Genomic DNA, 19186 nt, shown 5'->3' on the forward strand with positions numbered 1-19186 from the left:
GGGACAAGGTTAGATTGGCGTCCTGTCTTCTGAAGGACAGGGCACGGGATTGGTGGGAGGAGGTCGGACATACCATTGGAGATGATGCAGCGTTGGATGCCATGACCTGGGCTGATTTCTCTACCAAGTTCAGGGCGGAGTTTGCACCAGTTATTGAGGTGCAGCAGTTAGCCAGAGAGTTTCAGGACCTCACCCAGACTACAGAGACTGTGGCGGAGATCACCGCCAAGTTCAGGGAGAGGGCTCTTCTTGTTCCTCAGTATGCAGCCGATGAGGAGATGAAGAATGCCCGTTATCATGAGATGTTGCGGAGCGATATCCTCCAGTTTGTGAGCCGGTCCAGCTGTAAAACGCTGGATGACTTGATTGCTAGGGCTTGGGAGAGGGAGATTGATCTCGAGATGGAGAAGAAGAGGAAACCGGAGGCGGTTTCGGGTACAGGCAGTTCGGGAAAAAAGCCCAAGGTTTCTGATCACAGATCCAGGAGTCAGAAGAGTCACGGTCGATGTGGCAAGTGTGGGAGATTGCACGATGGGGTGTGCAAGGCAGGGAGTTCCGGTTGCTACAAGTGCGGTCGGACTGGGCATTTGAGCAGGGATTGTACGGCCCCTGCTACCGCCGTTGCAGCATCAGATCTGATTTGCCTTCAGTGCAATCAGAGGGGACATAAAAAGTCCCAGTGTCCGAGTTTAGCTGCAGTAGGGAAGGTGGCTGCACCTGCCCCTGCTACTTTGAGGATTACAGATGGCCGGCAGGGCCGAGCCGAGGCGCCAATGGCGAAGAGTAGGGCGTTTTAGATGACAACAGAGGAGGCGCGAGCGACTCCTGATGTGGTGACGGGTATGTATCTTCCCTTCATCTCTATATTATTATTGATTGATTATTGCTTATGATTGTATGTTTTATATAGGGTCGTTCTCTGTGAACGACATTTTTGCTATGGTATTATTCGATTCGGGGGCTACCCGATCATTTGTATCGCTAGCGCTTAGCAAGAGATTTAGTAGAGCTCCAGGGGAGCTGGATTGTCCACTAGAGGTTGAGATAGCAGATGACAGGACCGTGAGGGTCGCCAGAGTGCATAGAGGGTGTTATCTTCAGTAATTTGACGAGCAGTTTTCGGTGGACCTGGTTCCTATTCCCCTGCGAGGGAATAAGGTTATTGTAGGCATGGATTGGATAAGCCCCAATGGGGCGGTGATTGATTGTGAGCTTCAGCTAGTGAGGGTTCGCACTCCCAATGGGGGAGAGTTAGTGATTCAGGGCGAGAGGCCACAGCGCGGACCAACCTTTTGTTTCGCCGCGAGAGCGAGACGCTATTTTTAGCAGGGTTGTGCGAGTTATGTAGCTTATGTCTTGGATGCCCGGGAGAAGGGCAAGACGACAGTTGATGATGTTCCGATAGTGCGAGACTTCCCGGATGTATTTCCCGAGGATTTACCGGGAATACCTCCTGAGAGACAGGTTGAGTTTAGGATCGACCTGATTCCTGGTGCGGCTCCGATAGCCAAGGCACCGTATCGCCTAGCTCCCCCTGAGATGCAAGAATTGTCTACGCAGCTGCAGGAGCTGCTAGACAAGGGTTTCATTCGGCCGAGCAGTTCGCCTTGGGGAGCGCCGATCCTGTTTGTGAGGAAGAAGGATGGGTCGCATCGTATGTGTATAGATTACCGGGAGTTGAATAAGGTAACGGTGAAGAACCGTTACCCACTTCCGAGGATCGATGATTTGTTTGACCAGCTTCAGGGAGCATCTTGGTTCTCCAAGATCGATCTACGCTCCGGGTATCATCAGATGCGGGTTAGGGATGAGGATGTGCAGAAGACTGCTTTCAGGACCAGGTATGGTCATTATGAGTTTGTGGTGATGCCATTTGGGCTCACCAATGCTCCAGCCATGTTCATGGATCTCATGAATCGCGTGTGCAGGCCGATGCTGGATCGGTCAGTGATAGTATTCATAGATGATATCTTGGTGTATTCCAAGACGTAGGAGCAGCACGAGGAGCACCTAAGGGAGGTGCTGGAAGTTTTGAGGAGGGAGAGACTTTTCGCAAAGTTCTCCAAGTGTGAGTTCTGGTTGCGCGAGGTGCAGTTCCTTGGTCACCTCGTCAACCAGAAGGGTATTTTGGTGGATCCGGCCAAGATAGAGGCCGTGATGCAGTGGGAGGTCCCGAAGTCTCCATCCGAGATTCGGAGCTTCCTAGGGTTGGCAGGGTATTACCGGAGGTTCATTCAGGATTTCTCCAAGATAGCAGTGCCGCTCACCCGACTGACCAAGAAGTCGGTGGTATTTCGTTGGGGGCCTGAGCAGCAGGCAGCGTTCGAGACCCTCGGACAGAGATTGTGCGAGGCTCCGATCCTTACCTTGCCAGAGGGAGTAGAGGACTTCGTAGTCTACTGTGATGCCTCAATCATAGGTATGGGAGCAGTGTTGATGCAGCGAGGCCATGTGATAGCTTACGCCTCGAGGCAGTTGAAGCCTCACGAGGCTAACTATCCTACCCATGATTTAGAGCTGGGGGCGGTTGTGTTTGCCCTCAAGATTTGGAGGCATTATCTTTATGGGGTCCGTTGTACTATCTACACGGATCACAAGAGTTTGAGGTACCTTATGGATCAGCCGAGTCTGAAAATGAGGCAGAGGAGGTGGTTGGATGTGCTGAAGGATTATGATTATGAGATCCTTTACCATCCAGGGAAGGCCAACGTGGTGGCCGACGCCCTAAGCCGCAAAGTGTCAGCAGCCCCTATCAGAGATTTGTGTTTGAGGATGACAGTAATTACTCCGTTGTTGGAACGGATCAGGGAGGCTCAGGTTGAGGGCCTCAAGGAGGAGAGGCAAAAGTGTGAGAGGATAGTGGGCCGAGTAGCTTCGTTTGATTATGACAGTCGGGGATTGCTGACACTTCATGGGAGAGTGTGGGTACCGTACTGGGGTGGGGTACGGCAGGTGTTGATGGATGAGGCTCATAAGTCTCGATTTTCTATCCACCCAGGGGCGACGGAAATGTATAAAGATCTTCGACCCGATTATTGGTGGCCCTGCATGAAGCGGGATGTCGCTTGGTATGTTGAGAGATGCCTGACCTGCAGGAAGGTCAAGGCGGAGCACCAGAGGCCTCACGGCAAGATGCAGCCGTTAGACATTCCCGTGTGGAAATGGGAGGACATCACCATGGATTTTGTCACCAAGCTTCCCAGGACCGCACAAGGAGTAGATTCGATATGGGTAGTAGTGGATCGGTAGACGAAGAGTGCTCATTTTATCCCGATCCAGGAGAGTATATCGGCAGAAAAGTTAGCCGATATCTATGTGCGTGAGATCGTGGCAAGTCATGGAGTGCCGGTATCGGTGGTGTCAGACCGAGATGTCCGTTTTACATCCAGATTCTGGAAGCGGTTTCACGACGAGATGGGTACTCGTATTCATTTCAGCACCGCTTCCACCCTCAGACGGACGGGCAGAGCGAAAGGACGATTCAAACTCTCGAGGACATGCTTAGGGCATGTGTTCTAGACTTCGGTGGCAGTTGGGATATGTATCTTCCGTTAGCGGAATTTTCGTATAACAACAGTTATCATGCGAGCATTGATCGACCTCCCTTTGAGATGATTTATGGGAGGAAGTGTAGGACCCCGATTTGTTTGGTCGAGGTCGGTCAGCGAGTCGTTGGGAGCACAGAGGTGGTGCTCAAGATGACCGAGTTGATTCAGCAGGTCCGTAGTAGACTGCAGACTGCGCAGAGTCGGCAGAAGAGCTACGCCGACATGAGGCGTTCAGACTTGGAGTTTCAGGTAGGCGATATGGTCCTTCTAAAGGTCTCACCCTGGAAGGGTGTCATCAGGTTTCGGAAGAGGGGAAAGTTGGGCCCCAGGTTCATTGGTCCTTTTAGGGTTTTGGCCCGAGTGGGTCGGGTTGCTTATCGGTTGGATCTTCCAGTAAAGCTTAGCCAGATCCACAACACTTTCCATGTGCCTCAGTTGAGGAAGTGTTTGGTGGATGAGTCAGCAGTTGTTCCCCTAGAGGATATTCAGGTTGATAGCAACCTGAATTATATTGAGAGGCCGGTCGCGATTCTGGACCGGAAGACAAAGACCTTGAGGAACAAGGCAATTCCGTTAGTGAAGGTGCAGTGGCAGCACCGGAAGGGGTCTGAGTGGACGTGGGAGGCTGAGGAGGAAATGAGAGAGCACTACCCAGAGTTGTTTGCAGATTCAGCCGTAGCAGACTTCGAGGACGAAGTCTGAGTCAAGTGGGGGAGAATTGTAATGCCCCATCTCTGGTATGTTGTTTCCGTGGCATTTATTTAGAAGTTTTCTTGAGGGACTCGACGAGTCTATGGCCTAACTCGTCGAGTAGGGTCAAGTTTTCGAGAACGTGTTAGTCGGCGACTCGGCGAGTCCATATTTGGGACTCGGCGAGTCTGCCTGCCAGGTAGAAACCCTAAATCCCCGGGTTTGCACCCTATTTAAACCACCTTATGAGCCCCAAACTCGTCCCCTTCACCCTCAGAGCATCATTTAGCAAACCCTAATCATTTCCTTGTTTATTTGTGCATTTCTTGTGTGAATCTTGAAGTTTTGAAGAGAAGAAGGAGGCTAGATCCAAAGGAGAAGAAGAAGATCCAAGGTCTTGCTCCCATTTCAGAGTTCATTGAGGTATTAGCTGATTTCCTGCTGTTTCTATGATTGATTTCTCGTTCCATTTCTTAGCTTGTTCTTAGTAGAGAGATCACATTAGATTGATTAGCCTTCGGATCTAGCCATGTTTCAGTCCCAAAATCGTAGATCTATCACCTTTATGGAGCCATTTTTGCATGATAACCCTAGATCTACTCTTCTAAGTGCCTTTTTAGCCTTTATCTCCTTTTTCATGTGTATGTACACGTAAAGTTGGAAACTTTACATGGTAAATCAGCCTTAGGGACTCAGATCTATAATTTGTATGCGGTGGTGTTGAGCAGAATCGAGTTCTTAGGATCTGCATGCATGCGACTCGGCGAGTCGTTCTTCGGACTCGGCGAGCCAGGTCGCGAGTCCCCGATTTTACCCTTTGAGTGATTCCGAGTGGAGGCCAGTGAGCAGTAGGATGGACTCATTGAGTCGGAGGTTAGACTCAGTAATGGAGGGACTCGACGAGTTGTTCATACAACTCGGCGAGTCCAAGGCAATCTTCTTAGCTCAAGAACAACTCGTCGAGTTGTTCATATGACTCGGCGAGTCGGATGCAGATTGTATGGGTTCTTGAATCGAGAGGGTACTCGTCGAGTAGATGCCATACTCGACGAGTAGCCACGAGTAGGGTCGAGAAGTGAGACTAGAGACTCGGCGAGTCAGGTCAACTGTAGGTTGACTTTGACCGGGAGAGTTGACTTTGACCAAGGGTAAAAGAGTCATTTTACCCCAGTGCAGTGATTAGCATTTGATTGAGTGTGTTTATGGATTTGTAGCCGGGGAGATACCGGAGCAGCAACAGTTAGCTTCCAGAGCCATTCACACAGCAGCCAGTTCACGAGGTGAGTTTCCTTCCAGTAGGAACGGGTCTACGGCCACAATGCCGGCCCGTTTAGTTAGTAGTAGTTTCGGACTTCAGTCCGAAGCAGTAGTTCAGTATGCTTGATGTCTATGTGACTCAAGCGTGTTTGTGTGTTATATGTTCCGGACTTCAGTCCGATGCAGTATGCAGTATATGTGTCTATATTAGTTGATATGTGTTATGCTATGCCATGATCAGTCAGTTCCGGACTTCGGTCTGATGCAGGGGACAAGGTCCCAGTCAGTTCCGGACTTTGGTCCGATGCAGCTAGTTCCGGACTTCGGTCCGATGCAGTCAGTTCCGGACTTCGGTCCGATGCAGTCAGTTTCGGACTTCGGTCTGATGCAGCTAGTTCCGGACTTTGGTCCGATGCAGTGGGCAAGGCCCAGTATGTGCTTTATGTGTATTGTATGGTATGTGGTAGTTTGGGGGAGCTCACTAAGCTTTTAGCTTATAGTTTCAATTTTGGTTTCAGGTACTTCCGCAAGCAAAGGGAAGAGCTCGGGATGATGGCATCGCACACACCACAGCTTCAGTTTTTGTCCTGGGATTTGATTCAGTTTCTTGATATGTTTGGATACAGCTGTGATATAGTGTTCTTTTCTCACAGTATTTTATCATGGTTTTTGAAACACGTAACATATGATTTTGTTATGTGATACTTGGTTTCATGGTTTTGTTATAATAAAAATTGAAATTTTTGGGTCGTATTTTTGGGTCGTTTCACCCGTGTAAACTCAAGGCTATAGTTTACACGACCTGCATGATCTCCTGAAGTGCCAAAATCTTCAATTCTTCAATATCTTCATCCCCGGTGCTCCACAAGTCCTGAAATATTGTCCACATCTTTTATTCACCTCCTCAAGTGAGATCCCACCTACAAAATACCTGAAATATCACAAACGTGTGCAAGTGAAATAGTATCATGGAAAATCCCGAAAAACATGTAAAATGTATGAGTTTAAGCCTAGATGCAATGCACTTTTATGAAATAAAGCTACAAAATGGGTGCATGAAATGCACCTAACAAAGCTCAACGTGCGTTTTGATGAGGAATTGGCCATTGACATGATCTTGAAGTCATTGCCTGATTATTATGGTCAGGTCATCCTAACTTACCATTTGAACAACACTGAGCAGACATTGGCCAAACTGCACAACTTGTTGCAGACAGCTGAGGTAGGGATGAAGGGTAAAAGTATAGCCTCCACTCCTGCTAGTGCCCCTGTCTTGGATATTGGATAGGGAAAGGGGAAAAAGAGGAAAGGTCCTCTCAGGAAAAATTGGAAGGGCAAGGACCAAGCTGGTTCATCTAGCGGTGGCCCAAAGGCCAAGCCCAATGTTGTCATTCCCCATGTTTCTGATCTAAAGGATGCTGATTGCTTTTATTGCAATGACAAAGGGCACTGGAAATGAAGTTGCCTGAAGTATCTGCAGGACATCAAGCATGGCAAGGTGAAGCCATCTTCAGCAGGTATTTACAGTATTTCCTCTAATAACTTATTATTTTCTCGTTCTTGGGTCCTTGATACAGGATGTGGTTTTCACATCCGTTCTGATTTGCAAAGGCTAAAAGAAAGTGAGGAGGTGGAACGAGGGAGGATGAACTTGATCATGGGAAACATAAAGTCTTCACCAGTAACCAATATCAGAGTTTATCAACTTTTTCTTAATAACGATGTTAGGTTAGATTTATTAAATTGTTGTTATTCGTCAAAAATGATGTGAAACATTATTTCATTTCATGCAATGTTCAAACAAGGTTTCAAGTATTCTTTTAATGATTTGAATGGTTCAATTTCTGTTTATAAGAATGACATTTTTGTATTTGAAGTTTTACCTTGTGATGGTGTGTATGAAACAATGACTTGTGTTGATAGCTTAGGTAATAGTGTGTTTAATATTGACTTGTTAAATAGTGTAGACAGGGCATGCTTGTGGCATTGTCGCCTTGAACACATTAACAAGAAACGCATAGCCCAACTCCAAAAGGATGGAGTGTTGGAATCATTTGACCTAAAAGAGTGGCAGTACAGCCGGGAAGTCATGGGCCAATGTAATCCAACCAGGAGGTTGTGGACCCAACATGCAATATGTGTGGCAATCTAACTGGGAGGTTGTGGGCCAGGGTAAGCCAACTGGGGGAACTCGCTAAGCTTTGTCTTATAGTTTAAGTGTTATATTTAGGTACTTATGATGATCAGAGCAAGGCAAAGGCGTGATATTTGGCTTATAGTTTAAGTGTTATATTTAGGTACTTCTGATGATCAGAGTAAGGCAAAGGCGTGATTTTACACATCCTTTGGTAAAATGTTTTGGAGATGTTATGATACATTGATTTTGGAACAATTGTATTTGATCTTGATTTTTTCTTACTTAGGTTTGATTGAAAACAATGATTTATCTTTAATATAAAAATGAAATTTTTTATTGTGATTTTGAGATGTTACCGCTAGATGGTGGAACTTTCTACCCCTACTTTGGTCACTTTTGATGATTGGAGTTCTTGTTTTTTTACTCTGTGTTTATAGAAGTCTCTTAAAAATTGCTTAGATGTGGTGTTCTTGACGATGTGGTGGGTGATTTGGAACTATAGAAATAGTTTCCTGTTTGCTACAAAGAAGTGGAGATTGGCGGATTTTTTTGACAATATTATCACTCAATTGTTTTTTTTGGGGTTAATTATAGGAGTAGAAAGTTTTCTATTAATTGGATGGGTTGGTTTCAAGACCCAAACATTGCTATTTCTTAATGTTCTTGTAATTAATGACATTTTGGTTTTCCCAACTAGATTCTTGCTAGTCTGGTTGTTTTTAATTCAATTGATAATCATTAAAAAAAATGTAAGAAGATTCTATTAAACATTAATAATCGAAGACTTATATTTATCACTTACTTTTATTTAATGAATTTTATTACAGATTTGACCTATAAAGCAAATCATTTTACGATATGTCATTTTACATGTCCTAAGTAGATTATCAACCAATTTTTATCAGATATCATTTTTGATCAGCTAACATCTAACATTTTAGCTAGTCTGTCAAAGATAACCTTATAAATCTGTATTTATTTATTTACTTTCATTTTCTCATATATTATTATTTTTTAAATAACTTTTACACATTATTTATATAGATATCACTTAATAAGTAAACACTTAGAAAATATAAGAAAATGCAATGTTTTAAAACCCAGGTCGACCCGGCCGGTTGAATCAGTTGGACCGTGACCCGGGATAGAAGACGGGTCAACTGATACCAGGTTTTTGTAAAAATACCGACCGGATCGAACCGGCCGGGTTTACCATAAACCGCGGTTGAACCGGGTATTTTGAACCGGTAAAAACCGGATTGGCCCGTTTATTAGGGCTTGCATAATTAAGTGAGTATCACTCTAGGCCACAAAACAAACTCAGATCTTCTCTTCTATGGGAAACGAAAGCAGCGACTGCAATGCAGTGACCTCAGCAACGAGCCACAGCTACTTCCGTCATTCTCCGGCAACTTCCATTCTTCTCCAGGTGAGTTTTTTTCCTGCAAAACAATGATTTCTTTTTTTGTTTTTTGCTGCTACATCGACTGGTGTTCCTGTTGGCTGTTCCTTCTCCACCGAAACCCAATTTTCTTTTGACTAGCTGTTGTTATGAAATCAACGACTGTTATTATGAAATCAGCGACTGATGACTAGCTGCAAAACAACGACTTCCTTTCTTTTTTTCCTGCTATAGCGACTTCCGTTCATCCAATATTGATTAGCTGTTATGAAATTAGTTTTCTTTTGACTGTGAAATCAGGTGATAAATTTGTTTTATTTTCTTCTCCAATTTTCTTTTTTCTCTAATTGACTTTGAAATCAGGTTATTTTCTATTATGGCTTCTGATTAGCTTTTCTTTTGAAACAGGTGATAGATTTGGTTAGTTTATTTATATGTCTATGTAGTATGTAGGAAAGCAAAAAATATATGAAAATAAAAAAGGTCATAAACCGGGTTGACCTGACGGTTCAACCGGTTGACCCGTGAACCGGTTATCACACCGGGTTAACTAAAAACCAGAATTTTAAAACATTGAGAAAATGTCACTAAACTTTAGTCCATGGAAAATGACCTGTGGAAATTTGTACTAGAGAAAACATGCCCCATGAAAACTGACAAAGTAGAATGTAACCAATTTCCTCTTTTAGCTAAATTTTATATCAGATATTTAATTTAAATAAGTTTAATAGTATAAATAATTAAAAGTTAAAACATATATGTTACATACTTTAATAATTTTTTTTAAAAAAATAATAGTATAAATAGTTAAAAGTTAAAAGATATACGTTACATACATTAAAATTTAAGCTTTTTAGGTTGTTTTAATAAAGAATTTATTAAAATCCTGCATTAAATTCGTCATTCTTTTGTTGCCTTGTTGCCTTGTCTCTTGACTCTCTTCCCACCTGCACATTCACCAACGCTCTCCTTCGATCACACTCGAAAAGAACCAACACTACAAAACACTCCCAACTCCCAACTCCCATATGTCGGCTGACATTCATCAAACTTACGTTTCTTTCATCCCCACCCCACTCTTTCCCAAAAAAAATCAGCTTAGATATCTGTAGTTAGAAGATCTACTCCTTCCTCTTATTTTTATTTTTTAATTTACTGTGAAGAATCGCATGAGGGTTTTGATTTTCTTGACATGGGTATAGATTTGTTTACAAAAGAATTTCATGTTTACATGGCAGAAGCATGAAATTTTTTACATAATCGCAAGGTTTTTATCGGATTTTTTGTGCTCTTAACCGAAAAGGTGTAGTGGATGTGTTTGTGAAATTGTCTCGCAGAACGAATCTGCGTTTATTCTGCCCTAAAAAATGCAGTCAAGGTTAGTGACAATGGAGGAAGGCAAAGATCCCACCACTAATTCAATCAAGACAAATCAATCTAGGGTTTTTCCATTTAGATTACTTAGATTCATGTTGATTTTTCTAGGCGCTGGCATTATTCTTTCAATCATTAGTATACGCATGAACAGAAATTTAGGCTTTCGGACTATCATTCCAGGAACACAGCCTTGTTTTCAAGAACCCATTAGTTTACAGAATCTGATTAAGCCTCCATCAAATTACATGCATACAATGAATGACAGTGAGCTGTTATGGCGAGCTTCAGTTGTTCCTCAAATCAAAGAATACCCGTTCAAAAGAATACCTAAAATTGCGTTCATGTTCTTGGCAAGAGGACCATTACCTCTGTCACCATTGTGGGAGAAGTTTTTTGAAGGAAATGAAGGACTTTATTCAATTTATGTTCATTCTTTGCCTTCGTATTCACCAGATTTTTCAACATCTTCAGTCTTTTATGGGAGGCAAATTCCTTGTCAGGTTAGCAACATTTATTTTCTATGCCCTTTCTTACATTCTTGAACATTATGTGATAATTGTGATTTTATAATTGGTTTGTAGTGTTTTTTTTTTTTTTTTTTTCGTAAGAGAATTGGTTTGTAGTGTTTGGGTGGTCTATTTTTGAATATGATTGTATGATCATTTAGGTTTAGTTTGATACTAATTTTAACAAAATTGATTACCAAGTAGTGGAGTAAAACGGCTTGTAATTGTATACCCTTAATTTATCAATTGCAACTTACGTTTTAATTCAATTTTTGTCCCACAAAAAAGATAGAATAAAATTTGAAATTTTTGTCCCAATAAAATCTAAAAGATGTGAATGCCCTCATCATCATCAAAAATAGCAGAAAGAAAAGCCAATGGACTGTGTGTTTTTGCTATACACAAGTGTTTCCTTTTTACTTAATGCATCAAGAAAAGTGTTTCTTTTTCTTTCTCTCATATATAACTCAACTTTGACAATCAATTCAAATATACTCGAATAACGAAAACTCTTTTTTTTTTTTTAAACTCTAAATGTAGTTGGTGGAATGGGGAAGAATGAGCATGTGTGATGCAGAAAGACGACTTCTAGCAAATGCATTACTTGATATCTCAAACGAATGGTTTGTCCTCTTATCAGAAGCATGCATACCTCTGCACAATTTCAGCATAATTTATCAATACATTTCAAGATCAAGATTCAGCTTCATGGGTGCAATGGATGAACCTGGACCATACGGGCGGGGTAGGTACAACCCCAACATGTTACCAGAAGTCAACATTAGTCAATGGCGAAAAGGGTCTCAGTGGTTTGAAACCAATAGGAATCTTGCAGTTGATATCATTAAAGACACCAAATTTTACCCTAAATTTGAACAGTTTTGTAGACCTGCGTGTTATGTTGATGAACATTATTTTCCTACCATGTTGACTATTCAGTCTCCATATTTGTTGGCAAATAGGAGTCTTACGTATGTTGACTGGTCAAGGGGTGGGGCCCATCCGGCTACTTTTGGGAAGAATGATATGAGGAAGGAGTTTTTTAAAAAGATTCTAGAAGATCAAAAATGTGTTTATAATAATCAGCCAACTTCTGTTTGTTTTCTTTTTGCACGGAAGTTTGCTCCTAGTGCTTTGGATGTGTTGTTGGAACATTCGATGGAGTTCTTTGGGTTCTAGTTCAAGATTCTGCAGAATTTTTTAGCTGATTACTTGTATTTAAGCAGCATGAGATACTATTACTTACTGAGTAAATCTTAATCTTAGGAAGATTTATGGAACAGTTGATGGCTGAATAATAATTTGTTATCACTATTGATGTAGTGACACAGTTGTATAATACAAAATGAGAGATTTTGTGTTTGTATTTGTATTTGTATGAAACACTCTGTTTTATGGAAACGTAGATGCTTTTCGTTCTGTGTTTTGATATGTATTTTCAATGATTATTGTTGTTTTAAGTTGTAGATGATTAGTTTTTTTTTTTTTTTTGATGAATCTGATTATTTATGGTTGGAATAATTAGTTTAGAACTAGTTAAGACAGGCTGATTGTCCAAGGTTTGTTTCTTATGATGAATGAAATTATGAAGTGGTAATGAAACGGCAAGATAATAGAACGAATCCTTACTTTATATAATCATGTTTGATTGGTTTTAAGGGATAGTCACATGTTTGTTATGTGCTATCAAAAATTTAAATGAAATTAAATTGATACATAAAAAAAATATTAGCTTTGAGCCTTTGACCAAATAACAATATATCGTTAAAATAAATTATATATAAACATGTTTCATTTCATTTGAAATATATATTACATATATTTCAGATATTCAAGACAATGTTAGTAGTCACTTAAAAATTGTTAAAGTCAGTTTTTTTTTTTCATTCCTCAGTAATGCTACATTCCATTCCTTCTTCGATTGTTGCATACCAAACACCACCTAAGATCAAGATATAAAGATGACCTACCATACCACTAGATTCACTGACAAAAATTAAGCAATATATTAATATATATAAACAATAACACCAATTATTATAGCTTGAAAATAGTCTCTTTGTCAGCAAGAAGCAGTAAATTAATCCATATGAGATAACAATTCACAGTTCAACATGTTGATGTCTCTCCAAATCCTGAGTTTGACCAAGGTACCTTGCAGCTAAAGTCGCCTGCAATGCAGCACCATAAGGAAGAACATCTTCATTAAGTTCAAAAAATGGTGAATGCAACGATGCAGGTGTTCCCTTTTTTTCATCCTTCATTCCAATAAAATAAAAATAACCAGGTATAATCTCTTGATAGAATGAAAAATCCTCTGCCCCCATTAATGGTGGCGTCTCTTTAACATTATCAACACCAAGAACATCTCCTGCAATTTCTTGGAAGAATTTGTGTAACCCCTCATGGTTTATGGTAGCAGGGAAGAAGGGTTTATCCTTTGAACCAAATGTCACACTTGCATTACACCTATGTACACTTGCTTGTCCTACAATAACCTGTTTTTCAGATTATATTTTTAGTTTCAGATAAATGTAATCTCAAATTCTAAGTTTTTGTATTAATGCATACATATTAGTGATATTACATACCTCCTCTATTCGTTGCTTCAATTGCATAAAACTTTGTTTAGAGAAAGCACGGAAGGTTCCACCAATGGTGACTGAATCTGGAATAACATTAAAAGCACCACCTCCATGAAATTTGGCAACTGTAACAACCTAAAAAATAAAAATAAAATATTTATTTTTTATTATTTTCATAACAAACAAATGACAATTCATCTATGTATTTTCATAAGGAACACAAGGCTCTTGGGAAACCTGAGAATCAAGAGGATCGGTTTCTCTTGACACGAGATGCTGTAAACTGACAACCACATTTGAGGCTGCTAAAATTGGGTCGATTGAGTGGTGGGGGATGGCGGCATGACCACCTTTTCCGGTGATGACCGCTTCAAAAACACCACTTCCGGCCAAAATAGCACCGGATTTTGAGAAAACTTGGCCAAGAGATTGCTGTGGAGAAACATGTAAACCAAATATGGCTTTCACATTCTCAAGAGATCCACTATCCACCACCTGTTTTGCACCACCACCGCCTTCCTCCGCCGGTTGAAAAACCAGGACTACTGTTCCCTGCCAAATATATGCAAAATGTTTTGAGTAATTTGTACTCGTATGCACATACAGACTATGAAACTCTTTTAAAAATGAAAAAGAGGGTTAATGCAAGAAGTAGCAATGTGCTTTCATTGATTTGTTTGCATCTTACTTCATTCTTTATATTAAAACATTATGCTTTAAAGAAAAACCTAAATTATTGTTAGGAATTCAATCCTTTTAACTTATAAACAAGCACCCATACTTCATCTAAATTCTATCTACCAAAATGGTGAGCATTCAAAATAGAGGATGCAATGAAAAACTAAACAAACCTACCTTCAAAAGATGGCTATAGTTTTTGAGAATCTTAGCTGCCCCAAGAAGCATTGTGACATGACCATCATGACCACATGCATGCATCTTTCCAGGAACTTTACTCTTGTGTTTCCATTCCACCATTTCCTAATCACAAAGATCATAAAACTTATCAATACACTTATGATGTTACATCCACGAGTCAATCATTTATTGAGCAGTTAGAATTTGAGTCAATTTTCTCGAATTGGGTGTAAATAAGAGCTCGAAACAATAACTATAAGAACTTGACTTGAGTTCTTAATAAGTCAAAGTTCAAAACGCATAACAAGTAGTTCTTGTAATTAGCCAGAGTTCAAAACTCAAAACAATAGAAATGGATAATAAATCTCGCAGAAAGTTAATCAACTTCAACTATCTTAGAAATTAATCTAGCAGGAAAAAAAATACAAATTAAGCTTAAAAAATAACAAAACCTGCATGGAAAGAGCATCCATATCTGCCCTTAGAGCAACAAACGGAGGTTCGCCGGAGCCGATGAATCCAACAACACCGGTAACTGCAATTGGGTGTTTGTAAGAAATCCCCAATTTATCCAATTCTTCTCTGATAACTTTACTGGTCTCGAATTCTTGATATCCCAGCTCTGGATTCTCATGTATCTTTCTCCTAACCCCCACCATCCAATCAAAAACCTCACTTTTCTTTGCAAATTTGAGAAATTCTTGCGAGATCTCAGAAACCCCAAATGAGATTTGAGGTTTAAGAAGCGAAACAATCATAATCACAAAAAACCATTTCGAAACTTTCATTTCTTCGGTCTGAACAACTAAGTAATAGTCAGTACGATGGTAAGATTGAATTCGTAAGAAGACGAATTACAGAAATTGGTGAAGAAAATCAGTAGGGCAAGGAAGGTGAGAGTGTATGTTGTGTGATTAACTAATTATGAGCATCGTAGTTCATTGGGAATGAGGTGAAATACAGGGAGAAAAGGTTGAATTGACGAATATTTGTGTTAAAAAATAAGGAGTAGGTGAATTAAGATGCAGTCGATATTTTCGCGGTGGCTCCTCCGTTGATTCCCGCCGGCACCTAATTTGTAAACGTGCTTTAATTGAAAGCATGTGCGCAAATGACAACTCATCGATCCGTTTGAGATCATTATTATTTTTTCGTGTCCGTATATTTGAAATTTTGAATTATTGGTGTTTAGTTGGGTTTTTACTATGAAGCTAAGATTCTAATAGCAAATTTTGTGATACTCATGCACGCTATAGTCGATATTTCTTGAAGAAAGTGCTTAACACGATGATTGTCGATATCCAAGTTGATTATCATCACATTATTCCATGTTCTATAGAGTCCGGTTTCTAACAATTAAGTTACCAGTTTTAATCGTTATATTGGTTTTTTTTGTTCATCTTGTTATCCACTCCATCAGATCCAGCTTCAAAATTTATCTCTTGTTTTATGATAATGTTATTCGTTAGAGATATAAACATAACTCAAATGGCTACATATATTAGTAAAAAATGGATAGAGATTGCAACCCCTAGAAATGAAAAACAATAATTCTCAAATTCATGAACAAGACAAGATCCCTTCATCTTGTAGATCTCAAACCCAAGATTTTTCTTAGGAACTCGCTTCATAAATTAGTAAGAGAGATATTTTGTTGCATAAATTGGTAAAAAGAGTGCAACTCAAACCTCATACCAAAAAAAATACAAAACTACACCAGGCTAAGGCTACAATTTCTTGCCCAATTTGTTCTCTTTTCAGGATCATCTCTTACTTCTTGGCTGCTATGTTGAAGCGTCTTTAAAGTTTTCTAATATTACAAGACACAACTGGCTCTTAAGTATTATCTGCTTGCTGAATCAAAATCATACCACATGAAAAGTTATAGCAATCATCAAAACTCCAGATACCCACATAATACATGAAGAAATAAAGAAGCAAAAACTAATATAATGTTGACAAACATTTCATATTCTTACTATCAATCGATCACCTTTTAATAGAATAGACAGTATAAAAGCCAGACATAAAACCATGTTAAAGTCAGTAAAATGTACACATTTATTCTGGAATTGCAGACAGTTATATACTACTGATCAGACAATTTCAGTTACCCGCGAGCTTTAAGTTCTGCAAGACGCCTAGACAGATCATCTTCATCAACCTTCTCGGCATTCTTTGTTGGCACAGCGTGCGCAGCTGGTTGTGGCAAACCCACAGACACCTCCAGACCATAATCATCAGCCACTTGTTGCATCAAGCTGTTAACTTCTCCTTCAGGAGTCGAAAGTGAAGTGCTACCGGCCATCGAGCTCTCCATGAACTCTGCCTGTACCTCCATATTCACAAACTGTCGCTCAAACTGGTCCATCGTCTCCGACATCTTCTGCAAATTACCTGTTGCTAGGGTTGACTCAAGAGACTTGACGATCGACCCCATCGACTTGCTGATCGTATTCATCTTGGCTTGTGTATCAAGTCTTGCGACCACCGCGTCGAGGCGAGAGGCTAAACGGAGGTAATTCATCTGTTCATTACGCTTACGGATCGCGTTTTCGGCGTAAATTCGTGCTCCGTCCATGTTTCCTTTCTCGATTGCCTTCTTGACTTTGAGTTTCTCGGTTTTCTCGTCTTTTTCGCACTTCCTTGCCTGGCGTTGGAGGCTCTTCGCGGTGAATTTCAGTTCCATAATCTGATTCATCAATTTCTCCGCTTGCCCCATGTTTGGATTGAGCAACGATAGATCGGAGAAACTGCAAAAGATTTGCCCTCTTCTAAGCTAGGGTTTGGTACCTTCAATTCTTGGAGATTTGGGAATTGGGCGTTTCAATGCGTTTCATGAATTGATTGGGTGGCCGTTACAAGATTGGTTTTATATGGATGTTTTGGATATTGAACAAAACCTTCTTTATCTTTTATTGTTTTTTTTAGTAAATTACAATGAGCATCGTGGTTTGGGTTAATTTGTGTTTGGTCCATAATTATTTTTTTAATTCTGATCATCCTTACAACTTGATTTGTTTGGGAGTTGGTCCCTACCTAAAAATCAAATTTATATCCTTCTTATTCTTTTTATTATTATTACTTTACTAAAAGAAATATTTTATATAAGGTCTCACCTCACTCTTAACCTTCTCTTATCTCTATAGTCGATGTACAAACCGTCTTCTTCCACTTTTTAGTCCCAGAGCTCCATCACCAAACAACTTGTGATAACTCATCACCATATCTATATCTGCAACTTTAAACACAAGAACACTCATATATAAAATGCACCCGGATGAAACCACAATAACCCCATACTTTTGAGGATTTCAGATGCGAAGTTGTGGTTCAAGATTCACCAACATATTCGCTTGAATCACCATCTGCAATCAACTATGAAACCCACCATGATCAAACCTAAAGCCTTCGTCTTCCTTCACTGTAACACATCATCAGGGAACAATGTCACGAAGGGAGTTCCATCCACACCTCTAATTAGACAAACTGGTTATTTCCAAAAAAAAAATGTAAAGTGCTTTCCATTCAAACCAGAAAATATAAAATGATTTTCATTCAAACCAGTTAAACAATTTTAATTCAGAAATGTTAAACAAACCTAATGATCTCCTAGTTGTTGAACAAACCCCCCAAATTTTCAAAATCGATGCAGCGGAGATCGAGACTGAAAAATCATAATTAACTCAAAAGAGAGGGTGAAAGATAGGATGAGGATGAGGTGGTGGTGGTGGTGGAGATGACAACCATTGGAGATCAAGGCTGCAAAAATCAAAATTAAAAGATTATGCAACAAACTCTCGTTGATTCAGATGATGTTTCAGGAAAGGGTGATTCCTGCTTTGGACATGGGTGAGCTGGAGGTGGAGACAGCAGCATGTATGTTGATTTTGTGCATCAAAAGTGATAAGTACAATTGCTGGTGGTTTTCAGGGAATAACAAAAGAGTAATTTATCGGTGGGCAGTGGACAGAGTGATGAAGAATGTATTATTAAATCGATGTTTAGGAAGTAGATATGGGAAAGTGTGTGTTTTCGACATTGTTGGACATATTGGAAGAAGGAGATGGTGGGGAAGGGAGTTAGTGACCAAACGCAGTAGGTAAGAGGGGTGATGATCTGGAAAGAGAAGAAGAGTAAGGGGTGGTGGTGGGTATCTTTAATATTAAAATAAACAAAATGTAAAAGTAAAAACAAATTAGAAAGGGTATAATTGTCTTTCTACATCCATCCAGGATAAAATGTACAATAAAAATAAATTATAAGGATGGTCCGAGTGAAAAAAAAAAAATGAGTTATTGTCCAAACGTGCAAATTACTCAAATCATATGGACGATTCGTGTAATTTACTCTCGTTTTTTTTTAAACGCCTTATACACACATGCTAATTCTAAGCTATATATTTCGTCCACAATAAGACTTAACTTGTAAACTTTGACTAAAATGCTCTCTTAGGCTTGTCGAAAAAACTCGAAACTAATTCTACCCACCCGACCCATTCCGAATTCGGGTATAATGGGTCGGGTAGAACGGGTAACGGGTATGAACATTCGGGTAATAGGTTAACCCGATAATAATATAGGTCAGGTTTTAGGTATGAATATTTACTTTCAGGTATACCCGAATAACCGAATTTGTTTTTTAAATAATACCAAATATACAATGCAGTCACGTACGCACACTTCAAATATAACAAAACCCTTCGTTTCCTTCTTATAAACGACAGCTCGACAGTCGACGCAAACTTGCAAAGGGAATACGACGCTGAAGCTGAAGTCCTGAACCGTCATCACAATTCTCAGTTTCTCACTATCGCACAGAATGGA

General features: G+C 40.2%; 3 protein-coding genes across 4 annotated transcripts; 1 reads left to right on the plus strand and 2 right to left on the minus strand.

The window, feature by feature from the left end:
• The first annotated feature begins 9939 nt into the window (after nucleotides 1–9939).
• On the plus strand, nucleotides 9940–12338 carry LOC111900070 (glycosyltransferase BC10). The gene is made up of 2 exons (XM_023895954.2): nucleotides 9940–10911; nucleotides 11458–12338. The coding sequence occupies exons 1-2, from the start codon at nucleotides 10402–10404 to the stop codon at nucleotides 12094–12096; spliced, it is 1149 nt and encodes a 382-aa protein (XP_023751722.1). The 5' UTR covers nucleotides 9940–10401; the 3' UTR covers nucleotides 12097–12338.
• Nucleotides 12339–12904: 566 nt separating this feature from the next.
• On the minus strand, nucleotides 12905–15417 carry LOC111900068 (IAA-amino acid hydrolase ILR1-like 4). The gene is made up of 5 exons (XM_023895952.3): nucleotides 14813–15417; nucleotides 14358–14483; nucleotides 13740–14054; nucleotides 13509–13637; nucleotides 12905–13415 (listed from the first exon to the last, which is right to left on the minus strand). The coding sequence occupies exons 1-5, from the start codon at nucleotides 15146–15148 to the stop codon at nucleotides 13020–13022; spliced, it is 1302 nt and encodes a 433-aa protein (XP_023751720.1). The 5' UTR covers nucleotides 15149–15417; the 3' UTR covers nucleotides 12905–13019.
• An 873-nt stretch (nucleotides 15418–16290) lies between these two features.
• LOC111900069 (ESCRT-related protein CHMP1B) lies at nucleotides 16291–18466 on the minus strand. 2 transcript variants are annotated; one of them, XM_042900414.2, is made up of 4 exons: nucleotides 17962–18466; nucleotides 17664–17784; nucleotides 17480–17601; nucleotides 16291–17113 (listed from the first exon to the last, which is right to left on the minus strand). In XM_042900414.2, exon 4 carries the CDS (start codon nucleotides 17080–17082, stop codon nucleotides 16471–16473), a length of 612 nt encoding a protein of 203 aa, XP_042756348.1. In that variant the 5' UTR covers nucleotides 17083–17113; nucleotides 17480–17601; nucleotides 17664–17784; nucleotides 17962–18466; the 3' UTR covers nucleotides 16291–16470. The 2 variants fall into 2 exon arrangements, with proteins under 2 accessions (XP_042756348.1, XP_052625975.1); XM_052770015.1 differs by having other exon boundaries at nucleotides 17480–17849.
• Nucleotides 18467–19186: the final 720 nt, after the last annotated feature.

This window comes from Lactuca sativa, chromosome 1, assembly GCF_002870075.4.
Source record: "Lactuca sativa cultivar Salinas chromosome 1, Lsat_Salinas_v11, whole genome shotgun sequence".
Lineage (NCBI taxonomy): Eukaryota > Viridiplantae > Streptophyta > Magnoliopsida > Asterales > Asteraceae > Lactuca > Lactuca sativa.

Excerpts from the sequence above, each read along its gene's own strand:
- LOC111900069 (XM_042900414.2), bottom strand. The coding sequence starts at position 17,082 with ATGGGGCAAGCGGAGAAATTGATGAATCAGATTATGGAACTGAAATTC.
- LOC111900070 (XM_023895954.2), top strand. The coding sequence starts at position 10,402 with ATGCAGTCAAGGTTAGTGACAATGGAGGAAGGCAAAGATCCCACCACT. Across the intron at positions 10,912-11,457 it reads GGAGGCAAATTCCTTGTCAG|TTGGTGGAATGGGGAAGAAT; the intron begins GTTAGCAACATT and ends CTCTAAATGTAG.
- LOC111900068 (XM_023895952.3), bottom strand. The coding sequence starts at position 15,148 with ATGAAAGTTTCGAAATGGTTTTTTGTGATTATGATTGTTTCGCTTCTT. Across the intron at positions 13,638-13,739 it reads CCGATCCTCTTGATTCTCAG|GTTGTTACAGTTGCCAAATT; the intron begins GTTTCCCAAGAG and ends TTTATTTTTTAG. Across the intron at positions 13,416-13,508 it reads TGAAGCAACGAATAGAGGAG|GTTATTGTAGGACAAGCAAG; the intron begins GTATGTAATATC and ends TCTGAAAAACAG.